The sequence below is a fragment of the Hesperophylax consimilis genome, chromosome 28, assembly GCF_061612785.1.
Source record: "Hesperophylax consimilis isolate HC1 chromosome 28, BYU_Hcon_1.0, whole genome shotgun sequence".
Taxonomy (NCBI): Eukaryota; Metazoa; Arthropoda; class Insecta; order Trichoptera; family Limnephilidae; genus Hesperophylax; species Hesperophylax consimilis.
Window position 1 is genome coordinate 12,468,801 of NC_142863.1, and position 10,938 is coordinate 12,479,738.

Consider the following 10,938-nt stretch of genomic DNA (forward strand, 5'->3'; position numbering starts at 1 on the left):
CATTGGTCATGCCTGTGGGGAGAGCTATCTTGCTGTTGAATTCAATCTTTTCGGATATGGAAATTTATAAATTAAGCTGCCTTTAAAAGACAAACTCGATTATTGCTAGTTCAGTTGATATACCCACTGTTTATTTTTGTGTAAGAATTTTCCCGACGAAATGAATTTAAAAATGCATTTAAGTGAACAATTTCGTAATGTGTTAAAATCAATAAGTTAATTGAATTGATGTTTTAGTAATTGTGAGTCATGGCCATATGGAAAAATCGATTTTATATTTTAATTTTTAATGTTTCTCTGTGTAACCAACTCCACTGTATTGTTTTAGAATTATATAACTTTACAATTGAAAAAGTCCTCCACAACACAGGTGAACTCCTAGCGTGGAGGACAATATACTATACCATTGTTTAACAAATATATTAAAGCATAAATAAAAAAAAAAAAAAAAAAAAAAAAAAATTACTCAGATTTAGTCTTCGAGATAATAATGACAAGTAGGAACTTTAAACGTTTGTTTAATCTGCAAGATTGTTGTTCCGTTGAAATCCAAGACAAGAAAGAGACAATGGACAACTTACGTCCTATTTATACTGCCATTCATGGTATTTCCCTCCGGCACGTGGTCTCTTCCACAACACACAATCACCACAGTTTCCAAGAGTTACTTTATGTTGGTTTTCATAATCATCATCTTCTTCAAAAATTTTCTCAACTGGTTGTGGTTAGTCACTATTTAGTAGCAGTTCTTAGTCCTTCTCATCCTCTTAAGTCCTCTTCCACACAGTCTCTGCACTTTTTCCCTGGTCTGCTTCCACTGGGGAACCATTCGTAATTTTTAAGTTCTGTCATCTGGCATTGTTTGAACATGTCAAGCCCATCGAAGTGTTTGTGACGACGAAATCTTACGACAGCTTCATCCTGCAGATGAAACTTTTTGGCTTTTCAACGCAATATGCTGGAAGTTAATTTCAGCCAATGCGAGCTTAAGTTATTTTTGACAGAACTTAGTACTGTTTAGTTGTGATGTTGGTACTTTAACTGCTACCAACATAAGTTGTTTACAATACTGCTACCATGGGTGAAACCACAGTATCCTCATTGAGGAATCTCAAATACGATGCTGTATTTTTACTTATAACACTAATAACACATAATAACACTTCACCTAAAACATGCGAACACCTCAGTACAGGTTCTCCTAGGACCGCTTTGCATGTTATCTGTCTATTAATTTGTTTGCTTGTTGCATATCCGGCTAATCTTGTCAACATGGTAGCCGTGTTAGAGAGTACGATTTTATTCTTCCAGATTTTGCATGCGCGTTACTAGCTATCAAATTCGTATAATCAACATTGCGCAAGGTCTCCTGTTCACAGAACTACTAGTTTCACCCTTTCAAAGCAATGGGCTGAACCTTTATACGGGATAGTAAAATACATATTACATATTTATTTTTAACCTATAACCCACAACGAAATTTAAAAGTGGTCAAATCGTACGACCAAAATTATCTGCTTTTATATTTAATATTTTATTCATTATCCAATATCTAGTATGTTTGACTCCATACTATGCTCTAACAGGATCATAATAAAAATATTATCTAATATTAGCGTAAAAACATAATAATTTTACTGTGGTTACATTGCTATTGTGTTTTCAAAATTTGTTCAAATACCAAAATGTATTTTGTGATCCTAACGATGTGATTAAGACCAATCTAATTTTAATGAACCTTTGTAAATTGTTGTGCCTTATTACAAATGGCTCATTATGTATACTCACCAAAAACACATATTAGATATACATGTAAAAAAGGTTTTTAAATTTATTTAATATCCACGGCATAAATATACCATAAACAATAATTGCATGTCATAGAATATTAGTATAACCAAGTACTAGGAATATATATTTTGAAAATAACTATTAATTGTGGCATTGGATCGTAAAATGATGACAGAAAGCATAAAATTAATACAAACTCTAGAAGAATGTAAAAGTAGGAGATACAAGTACATACAAAATATAAAATAAAAATATAATTAGACTTAGGTTAAGTTCATATTAATTACAAATATATGAAAGTATAGAAATATAATATCCATGTATAATATATACATTTAAACCATCCGAAAAAAATTCTCTAAATGGTTGTGAAAACCACATCAAACTCCGTTGCATAGTTTGGAAGAACTAAGCGCACAAACAGACACACCCGGATGGTGACTTTGTTATATAATATTTATGGATACCAATGTATTGTCACGATTACAAATTTAGTTCCTTATGATCTGAAATGTTCCGGGATGTTCCCGAACGTTTCTGACTATTCCCGAACATTCCACAACATTCCAGAATGTTCTGAAATGTTCCAGAAATTTCTAGAGGGTGAAACTTCCAGCCCTTATTCAAAATCACGTCCTTCAGGTAAAAACGGGAACCTTATTCATGGACGGGGTAGAGTGCTATCACACCATATAACTCCCTTGATTGTACCGGGACTCGTTTCTGAGTTTTAGCGGCACAAACATTGTAAACTTACTTTTATAATATATATTGATGATAAATACATTTTAGAAAACGTTCTCGCATGCTGCATATACATATTGCCATAATAAAAAAACACGATAGAAATAGTTTTATTAGGACGTAGGGACGTGTCACTCTTTGTTGCAGATATGGCACAACTTGACTCAATAGCTTTAGAATTTTCGTGACAAATATGCCACTTAATTGTTGCAACTCACTTAGTTCAAAATCCTTTACCGTACACTCCACAATAATGAAATGCTTTTCTTCAACCAATATTTTGACTGCCTGTAAATTTGTTTGTACGTTCCCTTTCTGTTTCACCATGGTGGTCGTTTCGATAGTTCAGGACAGATTTTTTAAAATTTAAAATCATCGTCTTTTTTCTTTGGACTTTCATACTCGCTTTTTTTTAGTACTGTGGAGATATTGTCATTCAGTAACGTTTCTTTGGACAAATTTTATAAATTCCTAACTAACCACTTGGCGTCCCCGACTTCTTCTACTATTCACATTTGTCATGAAATAATGCGCGTAATTACTTCAACAATATCTTTTGTGTGTACTTGTTGAGAAATGAATATTTTTCTTTAAAAAATGGTTCTCACTTAAACGAAAATAAATATTATTTAAACACTTTTGCTTACTGAACTTAGATCATTGACATGAAATTAATATTTACATTAATTACTTAAGTGTGCATATACACTATACAGGATGTTACAGAAGAAACAAAACTACTTATCAACTCTTACGTCTCGATTACTGTAACGGCATTTATGCCAGCCCTCCAAAATACCAAATTGACAAACTTCAATCGGTGTTTAATGCAGCAGCACGGCTCATAACCGGGGTTTCTAAATATTCGCACATTTCAACACCTTCGTAACCTTCACTGGCTCAAGTGCTCTGAAAGAATCCAGTACAAATTGTGCTGGATGGTGTTTAAATCCATCAATGAAATGGCCCCACCCTACATATCTGAACTATGCATCCCGGAAAACACTGGTCTGAGGCAGTCAACTCTTAGATCAGCAACATCATCAGCTGTAGGCAGACTGATGGAACCTAAGCGCGAGCCAAATAATAAGTTTGGTGATCGCGCTTTCGGAGCACCTGGGCCAAAGGGTTGGAATAAACTTCCTCCGGAACTAAGATCCATAACAAGTCCAACAGAATTCAGGTCTAAACTAAAAACTTACATTTTTAAGCTATCATAAATATAAATATACCATTCCTGAGAGAAATTCCAATTATATCCAATTTTCCAATTATGTCCTAAATCCTGTATCTAAATTTCGCTAATAAACACTTAGTTAGTGTTAATTAAATGTAAATCTTAAATGATCTACCAGGTAAGTATGGTACTGTATATTATCTCCATATATAGTTAGTAATAACATGGATCATTGTAGAAATCTATTTTATATTAGTACAGCGCCTTTGAGGTGATTTTGCACAAAAACGGTGCTATACAAATCATCAAAATATTATTATAGGACGTACTTGAAAGACAGCGATCTCCGAGCACGTCTTAAGAAAAAATGGTGATGCAGTTTTTTAGAATCGAAACCTAAAATAAAACATATTTCTTTAACATGGCCAGTTGCAAGAACGTAAGGCCAATCCAATTGTATCACGTGGCACACGTTGTCCCGTTCCAACAGCGTTGGCGATCTTTGGTGGTCTGGCCTAAATCAGTATGTCTTATTTAGTGACCAGTTCAGAGTAGTCAGGTTTTTCTCAACTTTTCTATCTTCCGTCTCCTTCATCTCCCCAATTCCTTCATCTTCACAACATTGCCAATTGTCGATGCCATTGTCCCACCGTCTATGGGCATTTGACACTCTGAAACGGAGTTTTCTCGACAGTTTTGCATTTCGTCTGTCTATAAATTTGTTTGTATGTAACGTAATCGTAACTATTTCAAGTGGTGACAGTAAAGAAACGTTTTTCGAATGTGAAATCATGTTTTATTTTTTATTAGTGTCTATTTAATAAGGTGTGATGAGATTTACATTATATAAAAATCTATAATATTTCATTCATAAAGTTTCTTCTTAGTCCTCCTCACTAGGTAGTCCTGTGCTGAGGCGGACTGGTAGATTTTTTTGATTTTCTGTTATTTAGTTTCTATGATGTTTTTAGTACATTTTCTAGTATGTCTGCATCAATTTCTTTCACCCATGTTTTGATTTTTTCCTTAAGCTTATTTATCTTTTCTATCTTTTTCAAACTTAGAGGAAGGATATTGTAAAGTTTGGATGCCAGATATATGTGGTTTCTTTGGCCAAAACTTGTCTTGAATTTTGGAACATCTCGTGTATCCCTTTTTGAGGCTCTTGTATCATGTATCCGAGTTTCATTAGGAGATTTTCTGTTTTTAAAATGATGTATTAAAATATTCTTGGCATATATTTGTTTTAAATTTAGAATATCAAAACAATTGAAAATATCTTTTGAGGAGGTTCTGATGGGTAATTTTAGTACTCACATTTTTGGACTCCTTACTCACATTTTTGGAATGTTTGGACAAAAAATCCTTATTTGAATTTTGAAATAAATTTGATAAAATATGTTGTTGTTAAACAGTTAAATGTTTAAGTATCTACTTACAAATCTTATGATTTTGTAGAAAATTTGGTTTTGATTTATTAAACAAGAAAAAATTAGAAACACTCTTTTTTGGATTTGAGTACCACTGTAAATCGAACGTAATGTATAAAATACTTTAAATTTGCAAAGTACTATAACCTCCCATTATGTTGACCCCACTTGATAAAATGCCTGGTCACCCTACATTTATATTACAATTTTAATGTTTTGTTCATTTTTCGGTAATTGACGGTGGTATAAAAGCAGAAACATTATAGTTAATAGTTCATCTCGTGAAATCATTGACTAGTCGAATCCAATTCATCAAACGGTCAGAAGTTAAATTTTGTTTTTGTGTGAAATAATAATTATTCACAAAATGAAGTTTATAATTCCTCTATTGGTATTTGTGAGCCTTGCATCTCTTGGACAGGTAAGGAAATTAATTCAATTTGTTTATGATTTTATTGTTCTGAAACACTATCGTACAAAATAAAATGTAATTATTGAAGACAAGATAAGCAATTTTTAAACGAAAATTTGATACAGAAGATACTATCGCATCTAGGACTTGAACCCAGGATCTTCGCCTTTCCGGGACGTTGCTTTTCCTGCTGAGCTAATGAGACCCTATCTCCTTCGGTCATATTTAAATCTGTCGTACTTCGAATAAGAACTATCAATATTATATTCATTTCTTCACAGCACATTTTTATTGGCTGTTCTCTTTATTATGATCACAAGATTCAATGTCCTATGTTAATTTTAGATATAAAGATTTGATAGATATACAAGTACCATTAGCTCAGTTGTTAGAACAGCGCCCCGGCAAGGCGTAAGTCCAAGGTTCAAGTCCTAGATGCGACCTAATCTTTTTTCTGTTTCAAATTTTCGTTTAAGGCGAAGCGAAATGGTAAATCACTATTTTGATTAATCTTGACAACGAATTGGTGTACATTATGAATACCAAAAAATATGCTTTAGATACATTGAAGGTTTTTATATTGCTTCGCTTGAGTAGAATACAAATAAAAATATAAATTACTCAATAAAAAAATATAAATGTAAACTACAATTTTTTTTTCAATAGTAACGTATGAACGCGTAAAGGAAACAAAATTTAAAAAAATACCGTATTATAGTTAAGATTATCTGTGACAGTTTGATTTGATTAACTTTTTTGCTTTCTTATAAAATTATTTATAAAATAAATAAAAACCGGTTTTTTCTTGAAATTCCAACTTTTCTAGACTCCGTTTGTCAAGCGAAATGTTTAATGCCTATTACCTACAATATAAGGTATACCAAGAATATATACATTTTTGTTTTGTAGCTTCCTCTTAAGAATCGCTAATATTGTTTTCAATAATAAAATTTAATAATTCGAATTTTACTCATTAAGTTATTCCAAAAACAAATAAATAATACGAGTTGTTGAATTTGTTTTGTTTTTTGTTATACTTATAAAAATTGTTAAAAATTATGTTTTCTTACAACTTATAAAGATTAGAAATGCAAGTTCATTGTTGAGCTAAGAATCATTGATTGTAAGTTTGTGATGATATATCTTTTAAAACTGTTGTAATAAGAAAAAAAAAACGTATATAAGGTTGTTAGATATTTGGGAATTGGTAGTGAGAAAATGTAAGATATGGATGTTGTTGTTGCAGTGTTTATTAAGAGTCAGGATAATACATTTATTGAGTCAGTTGCCGTGACGAGGAGATGATGTAGGACAGATGTTGAATACTCCGGTTGCTGCGATGATGTGGTGGTCAAGCGCGGGTCAGTGAGTCGACGCCGGGCGCTGGTGACCGGGACTCCGGGATGAAGGTCAGGTACTGGCGAAGAACGTAGGTCTTCAGGCACTCCAGTGCTGACGAGACGGCCAAAGGTGCGGTGGACCTTGTAGGCGGTTGAACGTGCGCGGTGTGACCAGTGAGGATGCTGCGTGTCCTCGTGGTGGTCATGATGCGTGGAAGAAGCGCTGGTCAGAGACGCTGGGACCAGGGCGCTTGTAATCCGAGTAGAACTTGCCAGGGACGGCGATCCGGACAAGGCGCTATGATGATGTCCTTTGCGGAGGGGCGCGGGGCCCCCCAGTTGTCACTCGTGAGATTAGTAAATCGTTGGCGGCAGATTGATGACTGGCTGACTACTGACTACTGACTGACTTGAGGTGAAGAAGGATTGAAGCGTGACGTGGGGTGAACCGGCCATGGTGGCCGATTCCTCCACTACGCTGAGTCGAAGATCTCGAGTAGGATGATGTCGCGTGGAACTTGTTGACTGGAGTGATGTGGTATGAAGACCGATGATGACTGACTGATGTACTCAAGTCCTCCACCGCTTATATAGCTGCCGACTTCTTTGTTCTCATCTGCCACGGGTTGGAATAGCGTCTGGACTTCGAACTCGCAGGACCGCTGAATCGGTTTACTGTCTGGGCGTTTGCATCACCCTATATGCAAGTCAGCAGTCTACGTATGATGGTACCGATATTATTATTGAAGTCTTGAAAGAATAATTGCTGTCTCGGCTGTTTTAACACATGCCGTCTGGTTATGATTTTGATGACTCTAGGAGCGGTGACATAACCGCTACAGATATAAAAGAAAATAATAATAAAATATATTGTCATGGAAAACTTACTGATACCTGTGGAAAAGGTTAAATTTTTGTAGGGGGAGGTCTGAATACACTTTTATAGTCAAAATAATTGATTTCATACTTTGTTTTGCTCTTTTGAAAGTTTAATATTTATTTTCTAGTGGGGAACGACGCGGTGCGCTGTGAGACTAAGGATGGGTTGTTTCGGAGAATTTGAACAATTCATCAAATTTCAACGTTCATTTTTGGGTTCTGTGAAAGTCCTATTCAAGTTCTGTTATTATATCATTATAGGCTAGTTGCTTGACAAAACTGAAGTAAAAACAGAACTTGAAAAAATCTTTCACAGAACTTGAAAATAAACGTCGAAATTTGATGAATTGTTCAAATACTCCGAAAAAACCCGTCCTTAGTCTGGTATTCAATTTGAGAGGGGGATTCGGTACCGTTGCCCATGGAACCATTTATTGCAAAACCAAAACGTCTTCCGTAGGTCACCTCAAGTGGCAAGCTACGTTTGATATGTATTGGCGACGGATGCGCCTGTCCTTCTACTGCGTTGCGGGCCGGATTGGGATAGATCGGATGGGGGAGACTCTTTGACCTTTCCAGAAGGACTCTATTGGCCCATCCTCTTGCACCGCAGTGGGATGAGTCACTCCTTAACACACTGGTCTCCAGATTCCATCCCTTTATCCTTACCAGAACTTCCTCTCATTTATTTCCGTAAAAAGAGCATACACACTGCATCCCCAAAGATGACATGGGCCCCAAGAGAAAATATTTTCTTCAGGGCTTCCTGTGTTGAGCAAATCGTTAGGTAAATAACATCGAATGTTAAAAAATTAATCGATTTATTTCAGAGTCAAGATGCTTTAAGTAAGGCTGCAATAATTCGTCTCCGTCTCTTCTGCGAATCCACAACCCTCGCAAACCCTCTTCTGATTCTCAAGGTGCGTCGAGGAGACTTCACCGTGGAAGACGAGAAAGTAAAGAAGTATTCCTTCTGCATCTACAGCACCATGGGCATGGCCACAGGCAAGGGTCTGGGAGATAAGGAGGCCGGTCTGAAGCTGATCTCGTCCCCCACAGACCCTGCCAAGTTTGGGGCTGCTTTTGACGCTTGTAACAACCAAACAGGGGACTCTCCCGAAGATAAGTTTTGGAAGTTTTTGGTTTGCTATAACAAGGAGTATCCTGGTGATATTTCTGCATTGTAAATGCATTACGTTTTTAATTGTTTTATATGTAGGTACTCTAACTAAACCTAACCTAACCCAACCAGTTCCTCACTTCTCACTTCCCCGTGGACATCTAAATTATAGTTTAAATAACTAAATATAGAACACTTTTTATGACATTCAATTAAAGAGTTGTTATATAAAGTATATGTAACTAGATGTGTAGATCTTACTATTTATTTTATATCTATGGTTTCGGTGTGTGGCACCTACAGTAGTTTTTGGGATACATCAGTTGCCACACCTGCAATTGAATCACAAAACCTGAAGAGTTCAAATCGAAGCAGGATTGATTTCTTGTTCAACAGCCCACAGCAGTGGACATCCTTTTAAAAATTCATTTTAAACAGCTGGAGGTTCGTCATTGGATGATAAGTAATCGAAAAACATCTTTTCCTGCACTTTGAGGGGATTTTGTCTTGGATACAAGATTGTTAAGGTAATTCTAGAAACAACACGAAGTTATTTGTTGCAATTCAAGCCGAGAGCTGTCTTCAACCACGTTAAAAATCTGTATCACACCAATATATTTTTAAGCTAGCCACTTTTTGCTAGACAGTTTAATTTAGAATGGCATTTTAAAAAATACAAATCTGAAATACATAACGCTTTTTTTTTGTTTTATAAAGAACCCCATCCTTTAAAGAACATCAGTTAGCATTTTTTAAACCAATTTTATTCATTTTTGCCACCTAATCCCTATGCAACAAAGTTTAAAAAATATATAAGGGTTTGTCACGGTCCTCTCCTCTAGAGAATTTGTGCTGAGGCGGACTTGGTTAGAATCGTTTCTCTTTATTTTATCTCTTTTAATTTCTAAAACATTCTCTTCATTAATTTCTTTGCCGTTGTTTTTATAAAATTCATTATCTTTATTGGAATGTGGTTTGTGAGTTATAATAATATTCTCATCATGTATTACATAATACCGGAGCTGCGTTGTATACAATCGCTTTATCCGTGTAATGACCGGAACTGGCTATTTTCCAACCTGTCCCATACCCTCCCCATCTGCCTCTCGTACCCACGTATTTCTATCTCGTTTAGATAATTTTTGTATTTTATTTGTCAATCATTACATTGACGTGCTGTTCATTGCACACGTCAAAATAAAAAAAAGTAAAATGAAAAGTTGAAGAGATGTACTTATTGAAGAAGAATATAATACTAATAACATATATACGTAACTCAGTTTGGCCGAGGACTTTCCAAAAGAGACTGAAGTCTTATCTACATGGTTATATACCCAGCCACTTCTAATTTTGAAGTCGGGGATCTACGAGGAAGACAATCTATATAATTAAGTTTTTTAATAGTAAGGTAAAAAGTCCAGGACGTCCGAGAGATACTTAACTCATTATCTCTTCACTGGAATGAGATTTAATGTCGATACAATGTAGTTTTAAAAACGGTAAAAATGTGAATTTTATGTTACTACGTAAGTTATTGGTAGAAAAAACCGAGGACGCTCAAGAAAGAAATGAATCAAATAATTATTTGTGATAAATTGTGGTATATTTGATGAACCAAGAATAATATGTATATATAACAGATTATTAATATTTATAAACGCCCTTTTTAGGTACTTTTACATGTGAATAGTAAAAATGATATAATTATCTAGCACATATTAATTATATGTAACTAAATTTCATCAGTTACAATCTTTTGTTTTTGTTAAGTGATACATTTAAGATGTCCACTGACTCGGTATACTTATTTTCGTCTATAAGTATTCTGGCCAATGAGGAATACATATGGTAGTTAGTACCTGAATTTCTGCACTGAAATAAATCTTAGTATTACTTAAGGGAATCCGAAAACTTATCAATGCAAGCAATTCTGATCTATCAAATGAATGATTCAGAATTTTATTTATAAATACCAATTAGTAAGTGTAAATTGTTATGTCACATAATTTAATTTAATTAATTTCGAAGAAAGACTTTGTGGCTTG

At 34.7% G+C, this 10,938-nt stretch overlaps 1 protein-coding gene across 1 annotated transcript; it reads left to right on the forward strand.

Moving 5' to 3' along the window:
* The first annotated feature begins 7,200 nt into the window (after positions 1–7,200).
* On the forward strand, positions 7,201–8,960 carry LOC149410196 (uncharacterized). The gene is made up of 2 exons (XM_089648966.1): positions 7,201–7,242; positions 8,604–8,960. Exons 1-2 carry the CDS (start codon positions 7,201–7,203, stop codon positions 8,958–8,960), a joined length of 399 nt encoding a protein of 132 aa, XP_089505092.1.
* The last annotated feature ends 1,978 nt before the right edge of the window (positions 8,961–10,938 follow it).

Coding starts and splice junctions, on each gene's coding strand:
- LOC149410196 (XM_089648966.1), top strand. CDS start 7,201: ATGTCCTTTGCGGAGGGGCGCGGGGCCCCCCAGTTGTCACTC. Junction 7,243..8,603: donor GGGCCCCCCAGTTGTCACTC/GTGAGATTAGTA, acceptor GATTTATTTCAG/AGTCAAGATGCTTTAAGTAA.